Source organism: Coccinella septempunctata, chromosome 2 (genome assembly GCF_907165205.1).
Source record: "Coccinella septempunctata chromosome 2, icCocSept1.1, whole genome shotgun sequence".
NCBI lineage: Eukaryota > Metazoa > Arthropoda > Insecta > Coleoptera > Coccinellidae > Coccinella > Coccinella septempunctata.
In genome coordinates, this window is record NC_058190.1 from 37203727 (window position 1) to 37219429 (window position 15703).

Sequence of the window (15703 nt, forward strand, 5' to 3'; positions counted from 1 at the left end):
TATTCTATTCCTTATAGAATAATTTCCATAACTCACCTTCCTCAATGTGAGTTCAACACTGAGAATGCAAATTTGGGTATTTTTCCTCCAATATTTTAAGTAAGATATCACGGACAAATCCGATCCTAGATTGGATAATGGTTTTATTACACCCTCCCCTTCCAAAAGGGAGAATTCTGATGGGAAAAGTTTCCTTTACTCATTTCAGTATGACTTTTCCGCACTAGTATGGAAAATGTCATGTGTAAAATAATTCAATAAATGTGTTCTGAGCTAATTACGTATTACTAATTACATCACACGTCCAATTAATTATAATTCCACTACCAATCGAACATGGTGGTGCCACTACCATAATGAGCTCAATGAAATTTCGTGATTTATAAGAATTGCTCTTTTAAAATATGTATCACATTCATATCTACGATGATTTTTCTGAGAGATACTACTGATACTAGTGTCGAAAGTTGTCCTCCGAAAAATATGAGGTCAATTTAAATTCGTCAAGACCGAATGGTTCCGCCGAGCTTGATGAAATTTGGAGATTTATTACTAGAAGAGCTGCTCTTTCAGAATATGTATCACATTAGATTTGAGATGATTTTACTGGGATATACGCGTGCCAAAAGTTGACTTTCGTTCCATTTACGGTAACTTTTATTAAGAGATAAACGACTCGAAAGCTGACCATCGGAAAATCCTGAAAAATATGGGTTCAGTTAAAAATTCGTCAAAACCGAATGGTTGCGCCGAGATGGATGAAATTCTCAGATTTATTACTAGAAGAGCTGCTCTTTCAGAATATGTATCACATTTCCATCTACGGTTACTTTTATTGAGAGATAAACGACTCGAAAGCTAACCATCGGAAAATCCTGAAAAAGATGGGTTCAGTTAAAAATTCTTCAAGACCGAATGGTTGCGCCGAGATGGATGAAACTCTCAGATTCATTACTAAAAGAGTTGCTCTTTCAGAATATGTATCACATTTCCATCTACGGTTACTTTTATTAAGAAATAAACGACTCGAAAGCTGACCATCGAAAAATCCTGAAAAAGATGGGTCCAGTTAAAAATTCGTCAAAACCGAATGGTTGCGCCGAGATGGATGAAATTCTCAGATTTATTACAAGAAAAGTTGCTTTTTAAGAATATGTATCACATTTCCATCTAGGGTTACTTTTATTGAGAGATAAAAGACTCGAAAGCTGACCTTCGAAAAATCCTGAAAAAGATGGGTTCAGTTAAAAATTCGTCAAGACCGAACGGTTGCACGTTGCACCTAGATGGATGAAATTTCGAGATTTATTACTAGAAGAGCTGCTCTTTCAGAATATGTAGCACATTAGATCTGAGATTATTTTTCTGCCATATACGCGTACCAAAAGTTGACCTCCGAAAAATTCCAAAAAGATGGGGTCAGTTAAAAAATCGTCAAGACCTAACGGTTGGAACGAGGTCGATGAAATTTCGAGATGTATCACTAGAAGAGTGGTTTTTTAGAATATATCGGTATCACATATTTGTCATTTAAGTCCAGCATTTGAGATAATATTTTTTTTCCCCATTTTTGAAAGCGTGTAATCGTGTAAGGAAAATCCTCTAGTTTTCACATCAAAGATCTCTTTAATTTTCGGCAAGGAATAATCCCCTAAAAACGTTTACACTTATTCGGTAACTCCCTGAATACAGGGCGTGAATGAATGGGCCTAAAAAGCGGTTTTTGATTTTTCTCCTAGAGACCATCAAACTGACGTAAATAAAACTGAGTCGACATTGTATAGGAGCGAAAAAGCAAAGGAAAAATGTTGGTGGTGTTCTCCTACAAGAGGTATACAGTTTATAGTTGGGTACCATTGAATAATCAATTTTTAATAGTTTGATTTATTTTGAACAAATAAGGCCTCTTGGAATTTCTTGCTAAAACTAATGGCCTTTCAGAAAAATAATATATCAATAGGCACCCACTTAGCTGAAATTATCTGCTGTTCACAAAGTAAAGTAGAGAAACAATTTTATTTGCGTCAGTTTTCTGGTTTTAAAAAAAAAATTCCAATCTGCTTTTCAGCTGCCATCTTTTGGGGATTGTATCTATGCAGGGGCTGCTCAAAAAATAAATTTATAGGAAAAACCAACATTACCTACTTATAGTACGGAATCATCCCCAAAATTTTTCCTTCACTATTCAATTAGGTACACACTGTATAGGTATTTTATCCTTCTATTCCACCCCTTTCACAACCCCCTATAGGTTCAATAATGTCCCACTAAATTTATTTTATATTTTCGACAAAATATGGACTATTTCAAATTCATGTGCTCTTCAGAATTTCGATTTTCCTCAAATTTGATTTCCCAATTTTTCAAGTTGGTTTCAATTCTGAGCAAATGCGATGGATTATTTTACACATTCAACATACACAATAATGGACTCCATAATCTGACGTTTTCGAGCAGAGAATACTTTTCGACTCATTTGTTTCGAATTGAATTACGATGTTCCATTCAATGTGACATTACATTTCAAAATTGTGTAAAATTTTCGTTTGTTCATTTGGTCCTCATCAAATCTTTCAGTGCAGAATCTTCATTGCGGGGAGTACCACCATCCGAAATGAGTGAGTAGTTCATTTCAACCGACAAATTTTTTTTTCACTTTTCTGATCATATTCGTCATTTTTCATCAGTCTGAAGTTATTTGCTTCCCAAAACATTTATCCCATCGAGTTTCGGCACTTTTCAAGGGTAGAATATTCAAATTGCTTCTCATATTTATTTCGATTATAGAAGAGGGTGATCCAAGTCAAGAAGGCGAAAATACTCATTTTCTTGAGAACTGCTCCTCCTACAGTCATTGAGTATATACAGCCTCAATGCTACAGTAAATGTAACAATGTTACATTGTTACCAAAAAAATAAAAAAGTTGGTCAAACACTCAAAAACTGTATTATGTATAAGTAGTTGCATACATATACATACATATTTGCATCATAGATTAATTTGAAAATGTTCACTGTTCTCTGTTCAATTAGTCTTTGGTTTGCATTACATCGCCCTACATATTTACACCTGTAATATGAGAGATAAATAAGAGCAATTAAGATTAAGATAATTTTGCCGAAATAATACCGGCTTAATTTGTGTATTATTTTAATGGCATAATTGAGCTTGTTAGGCATTGCACAATTAAATCGTAAAAATATTTTTTATTTTACTCAGGGTGCGAAGACAAAAAAGTTTTTCATAGACATTTATCTAAAATAGCGAAAAGAATTACAATTAACTATAACAGCCGATTTACACGATAACGATTCTTCTTTTTGCCTCATTGTGATTATACAAGGTGGATCCGAAATATTCAGCAATATTTCTAGGGATGAACATCAAAAAAATTAGTGCTCCTTGTCTAATGAACTAATGCCCGAAATCACTCATTCTTTTCTTAAAAAAAGGTACTTAGATATATCATCCAAACCAATGGTTATCGAGTCAATCAAGTGTATTTACCTACCACTTCAGCAAGGTGAACCAAAGATATTGAGTTTTTCGACTTCATTCTTGAATTGAGACACCCAGCACATAAACATTTTTCACTTTTTTGAAGATTTGGTTCATTTGTGTCTCTTGTATAAGTATAAATAGTATAATAGTAATCAACTGATCTACTATAAAGATAATATCTTTATAAGAAGATGAAATTATCTGGAATTTCATCTTTATAAGAAGATGAAATTATCAGGTAAATAAGTATCGACTGAAATTATCTGGAATTTTTTAATGTCATGAAGAATACATATACAGGTTGACAATTTAAAAACTTGCCAGGCCAATTATGTCGCGACAAGGATGTTTTCAGAGGAAATGCAGGTCAATTTTTATTCGGAGGGAAACATATTTTGAGCAGAAGTGTAAGCCGAAATCTCCTCAACCCTAGGTGTAGGGGCTATCACCCCTAAATTCTTAATAGGGAATAGGGAGTGAGTTTTACCTCAATTGAAAGATCACTTGTCCCTCTACATGAATACTATGGTTTGAAATTTTTTATTGATTCCTTGAAGTAGTTACAGGAGGTGGCAATTTGTCTAGACAAGGATGTTTTCAAAGAAAAAGCCGGAACAGGTCAATTTTCAAAGGGAGGGGGATATATTTTGAGCAAAATTGTAAGCCGAAATCTTTTCCTACCTCCTTGTATAGGTGCTATCACCCCTTAATCCTTCAGAAGGAATAGAGGATGAGCTAAACATCAATTGGAAGACATGTCTTTCTACATAATACTATTGTCTTCCAATTGAGGAATAGCTCACCCTCCATTCCCTATTAAGAATTCAGGGGTGACAACCCCTACATCTAAGATTGAGGAGATTTTGGCATACAATTCTGCTAGAAACATGTCCCCCCCCCGAATAAAAATTGACCTGTTCCGGCATTTTCCCTGAGTACATCCCTGTCAAGAGATAATTGGCCTGGCAAGTTTTCAAATTTTCAGCCCCTGTAACTACTTCAAGCACTCAATAAAAATTTGCAAACAATAGTATTCATGTAGAGGGTCAAGTGATCTTTCAATTGAGGTATAATAGCTCTCCCCCTATTCTCTATTGAGAATTTAGGGGTGAGAGCTCCTACACCTAGGGTTGAGGAGATTTCGGCTTACAATTCTGCTCAAAATATGTCCCCCTACGAATAGAAATTGACCTGTTTCGGCATATTCTCTGAAATCATTCTTATCGTGACATAATTGGACTGGCAAGTTTCCAAATTGTCACCCTGTAAATTATATAGAAACGCAACCCACGACAAATTCGAAAGAGCACTAAAGTAAGTCGAATATCTCGAACATAAACAAGATATAGCGAAATATTTGAAACAGACTTAGCAAGATATGAAAATGAAAGAGGCATTTTGCAGGAACTCCCTGTAACTTGAGAACGAAGCAAGATATTTTTGATGTTATTTCTGATATCTAATTATTTCGAAAAAAGAGTTCAGGGATCCTTGAAGATTGTTCCTCTATGACATCCATTGAGATTTAATGCCCCTTAGAAAATTAAAACTGCCATTTTTGGAAGGAACAATGGAGGATTGAAATTTTAATGATCTATCTATCTATCAGAATGTTATCCAAATTCATCATTTCTATCGTCTTTTTCATGAACAAAATTGTAGTATTAGTAGTATTCCACCCTGGTTTTTGTAGGGTGGTTTGGCTGGTGTCACTGCTTTGAGTGTTTATACTCAATGGTCACTGCGTATAGGATCATTTATTCAAGCACAATGAGTCATCAGAAGATTTCCCTAAGAAAATAAAAAATCCCACCACTATTTTCAAATGATATCACATAGAACATGATTTAATAATTTTTAATTTTAATATTTTTTAACCTGCCAGTATGATCTCTCACATAAAATTTTTAAGTTAACACATTCATTCAATTTTGGCTCGAAATATTTGTAAAACATCAGTTGTAATAAGTATGTATTTCAACATCAGGAGGAATTAGAAATTGTTTCATCATTCCAATTGTCATATAATTGGAATTATGGTCATCATTATGATGGCAAATAACGAACTGAATAATAGACCACAAGTAAGTATAATTTCCTTGTTCTTTCGCTTCGAAATAATATTAGGGCTATTAAAATCATGTCGTTTAACCATTTTTTGATATAATTTGTTTCTGTTGCAAATACTTAATAGATTTATAATACTTCGAGTTATGCACGAAAATACTGATAGGTAAATTGCATTAGGATCACAAATTCTGAGAATAGCTCGTTTCACACCAAGAATAAATGACAGTTTCAAAAAGAATACTGGCGACCAATTCATTCTAATTGGCAAGTCATTCTCCAATCAGAGTAGAAATTTTCAAAAATGACCCATCGGAATTGAGCACTACATGCCAGTTTCATAATCAAAATTGAAGTCATTTTAATTTAAGGCTTCCCTCAGTCCTACTTATGGCGGGTTTCATAAGAAAATTTAATTTTTAAGCTCCCTTCAACCCTATATACGTCCCTTTACTTTAGGTTTAAAGATTCCTTTCCTTTGGTTTCATTTTCAGTAGGATCAGTAGGGACTTCAAGTTTGAATATCACACACTGGCCGTTAAAATAACACTTAGAAGCTTTAAGCTTAAAGGAATTTTTTTTAATTACAATCAAAAATTGTAAGAAACTTCTTCAAAACAAGCTTTATCGATAACGAAATGGCAGGTAAAATAGTGGAAACTGAAGTTTTTCCTGAAGAAACTTTAAGCCAGAAGCTACCAGGTTATCTTACAAATGCTATTTTCACTGAACTCCAATTTGAAACTCTCTGAATCGAATACTTTCAAGGTTTCAAGCTTCTTTCAAAGTATAACGCTCAACAAAACTAGAAAATTTCAAATAAAATTAAGGATTTTCTTATATCACATACTACATATGCACGCCACTGCTTTTGATCATTCTCACTACAAAGGATTCCTTGATACAGTTCAGGTACAGTCAATCTCTGTCATTGTTCTTCAAGACTAGACGAATTTCAGGAGAAAAACGTAATGTCATAAAATAGGCAACGCAATGTATCGAGAAAATGACAAAACCCAACATAATGAAAAATTTTGTAAGGTCCCACTATTCCTGAATTCTTAGCCAAAAAATCGAAATGTTTCGCTTTCCTATATTCACACCCTGTACAACAAGAGAACAGATATCATGCGCCAGCTTCGTAAAGACTGAAAATTGTGCTTTGCACCATTGGCCAAATATCCAACATCGGCGAAGAAATGTCGAAGTTATAGCTAGAATTTCAAGAAAAATAGGTATTTTTATAAAATGCAGATATTTCCGTAGTAACGCATTGTATCTAAAAAGTGACAAAGATGTTCTGAAGTGTTGATCTAACGATGCACTCAGCATCAAAAAAACTTTGTACTATTCCCAAATCCTTCACAAAAAACGGAAATTTTTGGTTGTCTTATATGAGAGCCAGTAAATATATATATTCACACCCTGTACAACAAGAAGAAAAATACCCTTTGTTAATAATGATTTGCACCTTGGGTTGAAGATCTGTTCAAAATATTATGTAATTCGTAGGGATTACAGATATTACATGATATGAATCTATTCAAACCATAGACAATCTTTCTCTATGATTCAAACAAAGTTTGCTTCGTGTTCTGATAATACAGACGAATTCACACTGTATAGTTGGATGTTACGTATAGCCGGTTGTGATCATTCACCATCAGGCAGAAAAAATGTAATTCAAAGTGAATAGGTACTCTCGGAAATGTTCAATAATCGATTCTGCAGAGAGTGTTCTCGTTTCATAATAACTAAACTATCCACTTTGAAGAATAATAGAATTTCGAATAAACACGAAGTTGATGCAACAAAAATAAAAAACATTGCATAATATTTATTCTCCGAAATAAAGGATTTTAAGGTGATTCAGTGTTTGTTTTCAAATAGCCTGGCAGCTGTATCTATACTGTATAAATAGCTGAAGGAATTCCATCACCTGTTACTGTGCGTGTTTTTCGAATATAATTAACAAATTCTTTATCTCCGAAAAAAATAAATCAATCTCCACAAATTTTTCAATTTGAAAAAGATTTATGTGGATTGTTTCAAATATAGGGCGTTGAAACACTCACCCCGTTCAATAATGATCATAACAAAGGGCAGTTTGGTAATATGTAATAGTTCTGGATAATTTTTTCCGATAGTCTGATTTTTCGAAAAAATGTATCTATTTTTCCGCAAAAATGCTAATAGGTAGGTAGGTATTCAAATATTCCATGAGAAAAACTATCGAATACAGGCATGAAAAGTTAGCTATTACGGAAAAACTATTTTTCAGCAAAAAACTGACTGCTTGTCAGAAATAGTACACAGATAATTTCTCACCATTTTTCTTTGCATCTTCCAGTTTTCACGAAAATTGCGAAATTTTCTTGCACATATCCTCGTTCATATTTTCTGAATCGTCAATTCAATTCTCAATTCGATTAGGTAGATAGTTATATTGATTTTAATTCCACTCAAAATTACCCCTGAGGAATTTTAAATTCAGCATTCATAAAGTGCTCAGTAAAATATATCCATTTTGTCAATATGGTTCAATAAATAAAACTTTGATTACCTACATAAATCACCGCGTATATGCAGGGTCTTAAAACATCTGCAGGATGATGGAGCATCATGAAACTTTTCCTTCTTTTCATTAGGAAACAGAAATATTCTTCTACGTATCTAACCCTGTTGCGAAATAGGATACACAGGGCATTCTTTATTTTTAATAGTTTTATGGTTTATAAATATAAAATAAGAAGTAATTTATCTAAATCTCTTTCTTCAAAAATATTCACTGTTTTCGAGGAATTTCTGCTAAGTTCCAGTGATCGGACTAGAAAATGAATAATGTGTAAAAACAAACCTACACGGAAGTGCATATTCAGATAAAAGATTCCCTATTAATGTTCCCATTCGTAAAAATTCTTTCCCATTGTGAAACCAATAATATTCCTGGCGTGTTGGTAATCTATCAATCAATTGGTTTCTTTTCTGAAGCAGTTTCTCGCATTACACAGACGAATAGATTATTTTATACACTCTCGTTAGTAACAAATGGTCTAAATAATCAAAAATGTATTCTCCCTTATCTTATCAGAGGACACATGAAGATAGTGCTTTGACTGACATTACTGTCGAGTTTTATCTTTAATACTACATTTTGGTATTTCTATCCCTTGTCAATATTCTCACGAAACAATAAATCATTCACCTAAACGAAAGGGTACATACTTTCACATTTAGAGTGTGCCGAGGAGTGTGCAGTATGGTTGCATCAGGGCCAAAAAAGAAACTATGTATTATTAGGCTTACGTAGTATATTATTTCTAATATTAAAATTTTGGAATCTAGTACGGAAAAAATTACATCTCTCGAATTTTCAAGATATATAGTGTGTTTAACGTAATTGGGTCACTCGATTTTGTAAATGATTCATTGACCAAAATTTAAAAGTGAAACAACAGTATGATTGTATTCTCCAACGGCTTTATTCCAAATATGCTATCAAAAAAACTATCGAATATGGATATGGAAAAGGGAAAGTTATTATGGAAAAACCATTTTCCCAAAAAATTTTGCAGATTTCACAGGTTTTCATGAGTGATATGAAGACGATTTCTGTATATCAATATTTTTATTCCAACTTTCGATTTTCCTGACGACGACAAAATTTTTCTCATACAAACTAGATATTTTGAAGAATTATATACTGAGGGTGCTGCCACCCTCAAAAATATCCCGAAAACAGCTGATTTATGGAAGAAAAATCTTCAAGAAATATAATTTTAATGCGGACTTTATAAAAAAAATTTCCAAAAAATCTGAAATGAAGATAATGCTTCCTGGTCTCTGAAATCATATGCAGAATTTGATTTCATTAGAGTTAGTGGGATATCCCATTTAAAATTTCTAGGATTCGTTAAAAAAAATAAAAATATAAAAGATAAAAATTGCAGTAAAAACGTTTTGGAATTTTCGAATATCTCGGATATAGAGAAATATTTGAAAATGTCATTTTTCAGAAACGCCCTGTAGGTCGAGAACGAGAACGAATCAAGATATCTATGATCTCCTTTCTGACACTTGAAGATGTTTTTTCTGAGTTTAAGGCCCAGTTGTTCAGTTCGGGATTAAAGTTGTTCCTAGATTAATTTTGACATTTCAGTTCAGTTCTGTCAGGTTAACCTAGGATCAACTTAAATCTCGGCTTAATCCTGAACTGAACAACCGGATCTTAGAGTTGCTCTCATTGAGCATCGAGTTATTCGAGTTGGGACTCCCTGTAGTACAGGGTGGGCAAAATTCGTTGTCTACTGAGAACTATAGCAGTAAGAAGAAAACGGATGTCACATTCTCGAGCTCTTTTATCCTGACTAATCCAAATCTGAAAGCAGAACCGGCCTATCATTTTTAGATTTTGAGTTATAAAGAAAAATTGAGATTTTGCGAATTCGAAGAGTTCTCATAATTTTTTTGTCTTTGAAGTTACAGATCTGAAACTTGAACCTTCTCAGGCACTTTTATACGTAGAATCTACTGACAGAAGATTTTTTTCCGATTCAAAAATAACACATTCAATAAAAATTTGCATTCGAAAAAACGAAAGTTCGCCTAATGATTCGAAGTGAAAAAATATTTTGAGCTCGTCAGTACAGCGTGTTTTCAAAGGTGAGGATTTTTTTTTGAGAGAAGGTAGAACTGATCAAAATAAGTCGTTTAACCTAAAATTGTCTATCTAAAATATCCAAGATGGCTGAGATACAACCCCTAGAAGTTCGACAAAATTGAATTGAGTTTCAAGTACAGGACTGTGGAAGGTGACTCCGGCATCGCAAAAACGAAACAAAACATAAACATATGGCTGGACAATGAATGGTTCAGTACCAAGTTCATCGGATTAGATGCATTAGGTCACTTTTGAGAGAATCATAATTGTTGTATCGTGCAATTTAGGTTGAAAAAAAATGTAGAAAATCTAGGCAGATTATTGAAGTATTATTCTATTTCTTACACTTGTGTCCTAAGGCTCTTCTGTTAGTTGTTATCGAAATGAGCCATTTCATAATATCGTGTAAGTTACTAAAAAATAATGAAAACAATTCGGCCATTAGTTTCCATTTTTAATACCACGTAAATATCGAACGAGCCAATATACTAAACGAAACCACATGGTCGAATCAAGAGATTAGCTTTTTCCCACTGCTTTGCGATAATTCAGCTAACAAATAGTCGAGGGTCGTATTAGGATCTATTTCAGTAATCATTTTCAATTTATTTTCAACTCAAGCCTCACTTTCAAATACACCCTATATAGCACTTTTACAATTAATATACTGATCACTAATCACTGAACTTTGAGAACGTTAAATCAATATTGAGATTGTTCACTGAGTTTATTTGTCAACTGTCAACCACCTGCAGGAGTCAATTACCTGTCCATGGAGGATAGAGGGTCTACTTCCTGATATACACTGGGCTCAAACTTTAAATTTCGTTGAGTTTTCTTGATTTTCTTCCCGGTAAAACCTTCTACAAAGTATGAGGAACGTTTTAAAGAAAAAACGAATAAAATCGGTTCAGGCGTTTTCACGTGATGCGCTGACAACCGACAACCCAAGACGGCGCATCATTTTCATCCATGAGTAGATCCGCCCGTTAATATGCATCATGTATCTTTTGCAGGCAAAGCTGCCCGACAGATAATAATTTCGTAGAGAGAACAATTGACGAGTGTGTCCCATTTCCACCGTCTGCGAAGGACAACGCAGTCTCCGCCGAAGATAATCAGGGTGATCAACGGAATCAAAAAACAATTGATCGTCGGTTGACTGGAAGACCGAGGAAGTGGGGACTCGATAACCATCCATATCAGCAGCGGTCGTATTCGAAAACGAACTTGCTATCTAATCTACGGTCCTGCCGTCCGTCGGCCCGCCACTATCCGCAGCAGTTGCTTTTGCGTAGCCCAGCAGTAGAGTTCGGAGCTGCGCGCGGTACACTTTATCGAAAGAACAATCGACGGTTTCGCTCAGTTAACGAGCAGCTTCGAAGGGTATTGCGCACGAGTTTTGACGCAGTGCAACGGTTCGCGTAATCCGTGAGTTGTGCCGCTCTATGTGCATGGACATCTGAGAGCCGAGTGCCTGACACGCAGAGAACAGTTCACGATAACATGGCCGCCGACTCGGGAATGGATACATGTCCTTCGCCCGAAATTGCGGACTCAAGAAAACGACCTCTTGACGGAGACGCTGAGAACGGCGACACGAAACGATCCCATTTCAGCTCAGGTAATGAAAAATATCCTTACAGGTGAAACGGGCACGGTAATGGGGAAATATCCGATTGGGAACGTTTCGATCCGTGCCGTGAATAATGTTGTTCCGTTGCGCCGCGCAATGTATCGATGTGTCGGTGGTTTCCGAGGCCGTGTCTCCTCCATCGAATTTTTCGGGCGATGAAATCGACTTCTGTTACTTTAACCTTGCCACGATTGGTAGGTAACCAGCTGATCGGCGAATTTGCCGCGCTCAATGGCGGTGAGCGAGGTGGGTGTGTGATACGTACACACACACTCTCCAGTCCGTCGGTTATGTCATGTTAAATTACCGATAAGCTTCTAGTTTGAATTTGAACTCACCAGTTCCCTGCCTGTTCGCGATCTTGACAATTTGGTGACGTGACATCCAGAAATACGTACGATCTCTGCGCGTTTCCTCCTCGATGGGCATATGTTTTCGAATTTTGACAGTTTGCCACAGCGCTAATAGGATTCTCTGGTAGGGCCTTGATTATTTGGGCTTCCGTTGCTCTCTCTCAAATGTTGACCTCCCCTGGTAAATTCATGCCGAATGTTGGAAATGGCTACGGTGAGTTTTTTGGGCGAAAAACGCACCTTTCATGGTCATGCGGAGATTTTGACCTGAATCATGTCTTGCATCATTGGCACACATTTCACTGCATTACTATGGTGATAGTTTCTCCAAACAGATCTTTCGCAATAGACACTGCTCATCATCCTCCATCGGCCTTGTTTGTTCATCATCATGATAATTATTGTCCGATGGGATACTAAAGATAGGCACCTTAACTATATGCTTATTAAGTCATATGAGGTGCAGAGTTCAAAATACAAGGTCTCCCACCAACCAACCTGATTGTTTTGAGCTGATGATGCATCATCATCATACATGTCGTGTTATTATTGATAAACGTAGGTATTTCATTTCCATTATTCCAAGCTGGTCACGATTGGATAATGTGGAAGGTTTTGAAATTTCTATTCTTGTCGTTTCATGAATTTAAGAATCTTCGGACGGGATTGAAATTACTTTCATCTGTATTCTTCTTAGATCTTCATCTTACTACTTCTTGTGACCATTCATTGCGCCATGGTTCCTATTCCTTCGGCAGGCTTTCTAACACTAGGCATACTTACAGCTCCTTAATCTCTTGTAGCTAGCAGAACCACCTTAGAATTATGGCTGTTCTTTAGGCCATAATTTAAGGCCACTTTATTAACCTAATGAAGAATTATTTGCTGGAGAAATGGTGCTTTCTGATTACTTAACTTAAGCTAGAAGAACCCAAAAGCTAAAAGAATGTGTATCAAAAATCTTATCACATTGAGTTTTATGCTCTCATTTGAACCCATTGCGGATTTTCTTTATATGCGTTAAAAAAACGGGTTCTGCTAGTTTTACCGTTGAACTGGCAAATTTAATTTGATTTGGTACCCTAGCAAAAAAAATTTCTCACCAATTGTTGGAGTATCGGGAGTTCTGCTAGCCCAACGCTCAGCTAGCTGGACAAATCCGATAATTGATTGTTTGCCTAGAATCTGATTCTCGATCTGATTACATACATTACCCGGTTGAACAGATCCCGTGTTCTATTAGCTTAAAGTCGAGCTAGTAGTTTCAATCCGATAATCGATTGTTTATCAAGATTCTGATCACAGAATGATTCCAGGCTGATTTTGGGATAAATTCATTAACTTAGGGAAAAAATTTGCACTCCAATTGTTGGAGAAATCGGGGTTCTGCTAGCCCAACGCTTAGCTAAGTGGGCCAACCCAATAATGAATTATTTGCGAGATTATTTGTCTAGGTCTAGAATCTGATAACACCGTAATTTCCTTGCTGAATATACTAACCCACGGAAAAATTTGTTGTTCTCCGAAATTGCTGGAGAAATCGGTGGTTCTGCTAGCCCAACGCTTAGCTAGCTGGTCAAAACCGATAATCGATTATTTCTCTGATTGTAGCACAATTCCAGCCTATTTTTATGCTAGCAGATTCTAGCAGGATTCTGGACAAACAATCGATTATCGTTTTGGTCCATCTAGCTAAGCTGTGGGCTCAGTAGAAAAAATCTAACAATAATGTAAATTCCACCATAATATCGGCCATATCACAAGATCCTCGCACACCAAAATCTATAGAAATCGAGCGATCCGTTTCCTAGTTAATCGAGGCTTGATCCAGGTAGCTGAACGTTGGGTTAGCTAAACCCCCGATTTGTCTCACAATTGAAGGGAAAAACATTTTCACTAGCTAAGGCAACACCTAAAATAGCCTGAAATAAACCCGAAACTGTGGTGTAATAATCACGAGTGTAATCCTCGATGTAATAAAATTCTGGATAGATATTCGATTAGCGTTTTGGCTGCTGCTCAACCGAGTGCTCAATCAACGGTAGAGCTAGCGGAACCCATTTTTTTTGTCGAAACTCATACAAGGAAAATCCGGGTTCAACTTACTTCAATGGGGAATTCTCCTCAATGTGGGTTATCACAGCATATGCAAGTTTAAATTGAATAATTATAAGTTTCATTCATGAATTTTTCAAATGCAGCGCGCAAAAACCATTCTTCAAATATGAGGTTTTAAAATTTAAATCGCTTCGTTCCTAGTTTACGATTTGCCAACAGCGCCAACTAGAAAATAAAAAGAACAATGGCTTGTTTATAAAATAACAGCTGTTGATGTACAGCCATCATATGGCGCCTACTCACTGGCGAGCCTCAACAGCAATCGGCCATAAAAATCCCCTAAAATTTTACGACCTTCCTCGTTCGTCGCAGACTTTAGAGACAGCCATCTTTGCCTATCTCATCAAGATAGTGTATTTGTTGTCCTTTATTATCAACGCATATTTCCGTCGATGTTGCCAACTTGTGCAATAGAAACGAAACGCTTTATTTTGAATACCCATTTTTATTTTTTATTTTTAAGTGCTTAAAATTATTTTTTTGGAAAACGGTTGAAATGGTTATTTCAAAGATATTTCATAAAAAATACATCATTTTCGCCAGAAGGAGTATTCCCTATTGAGAGCCAAAAATGAGCCTACAATTCTGATGTGATCAGATTTTTGATAAATATTCGATTTTGGGTTCTGCTAACGAAAAAGCCGACAAATTTTTCATTCGAGTAATAAATTGGCTCAACATTATGGCAAGGAAAAAAATCTCAAGGGAGTTCTGCTATCTTTAGCCGAGTCTTTAGCTCAGCTAAACTTTAATTCGCTATGAAACTCCGAATCTATTTGTATGACGCAGTTGGTATGGTAAAGAAAATAACCGAGGAAATAACCTTCGACAAATTGAATACTCACGATGATGCCACAAAAAAGCGGCAAATGATGCAGCTATAGCCTTCGCAAAAGTGTTATTTCTTCCATTTTCTACCTGCAAAAACTTTAAGTGATACTCTTTTAACCTGTGATTTTCGCATAACATTTCGATACCATGTACGATTCTTTGGCTTCATTCATGGCTAAAAATTCATATAATCTCAGATTATCCTGGGTTTAATCAAAGGTCTGAACGGTTTATTATGTTGAAATTTGAGGATTTTTCGTTTTATTTTCTTTAAAGCGATTGCAGTTTCTGGGGAGGTATCGAGCTCAGATTTGGATTTTAGATGTTGGGTATTACTTTTTCAGATTTTTTGTAATATTACAAGAAATACCAATGAAATTGACACAAAGCTACTACTGTAGCAGGCGAAATTTCATTGGAAATATGTATATCAATATAAAATTTAAAAAAATTTAAAAACTATATCAGCAGCTATCCGCTGAATGACGCTCAAATTTTAAAGGAATCTCGAAAGTTTGCTCGGATTAGTAACAATC

General features: G+C 35.5%; 2 protein-coding genes across 9 annotated transcripts in view; one reads left to right on the forward strand and one right to left on the reverse strand.

Moving 5' to 3' along the window:
* Nucleotides 1-15703, reverse strand: part of LOC123308500 (tetratricopeptide repeat protein 30A) — a 165411-nt gene that overhangs the window by 13433 nt on the left and 136275 nt on the right. Inside the window, exon 1 of one of the 3 annotated variants that reach the window (XM_044891161.1) lies at nucleotides 12204-12334. The exons of 1 other annotated variant lie outside the window; for it this stretch is intronic. The gene's annotated coding sequence lies outside the window, so the exon portion shown is untranslated. Of the gene's footprint in view, nucleotides 1-36; nucleotides 602-12203; nucleotides 12335-15703 lie in introns of those variants that run through there. One more of the 3 variants, XM_044891164.1, reaches the window with a different exon arrangement.
* Nucleotides 2471-15703, forward strand: part of LOC123308502 (RNA-binding protein Nova-1) — a 156179-nt gene continuing 142946 nt past the window's right edge. For 2 of the 6 annotated variants that reach the window (XM_044891167.1, XM_044891168.1), the window contains exons 1-2: nucleotides 2471-2618; nucleotides 11246-11853. In XM_044891167.1, the coding sequence (XP_044747102.1) occupies nucleotides 11736-11853 (118 nt within the window). In that variant the 5' untranslated portion in view covers nucleotides 2471-2618; nucleotides 11246-11735. Of the gene's footprint in view, nucleotides 2619-11245; nucleotides 11854-12225; nucleotides 12433-15703 lie in introns of those variants that run through there. The other 4 variants (XM_044891169.1, XM_044891171.1, XM_044891173.1 and 1 more) reach the window with 3 other exon arrangements.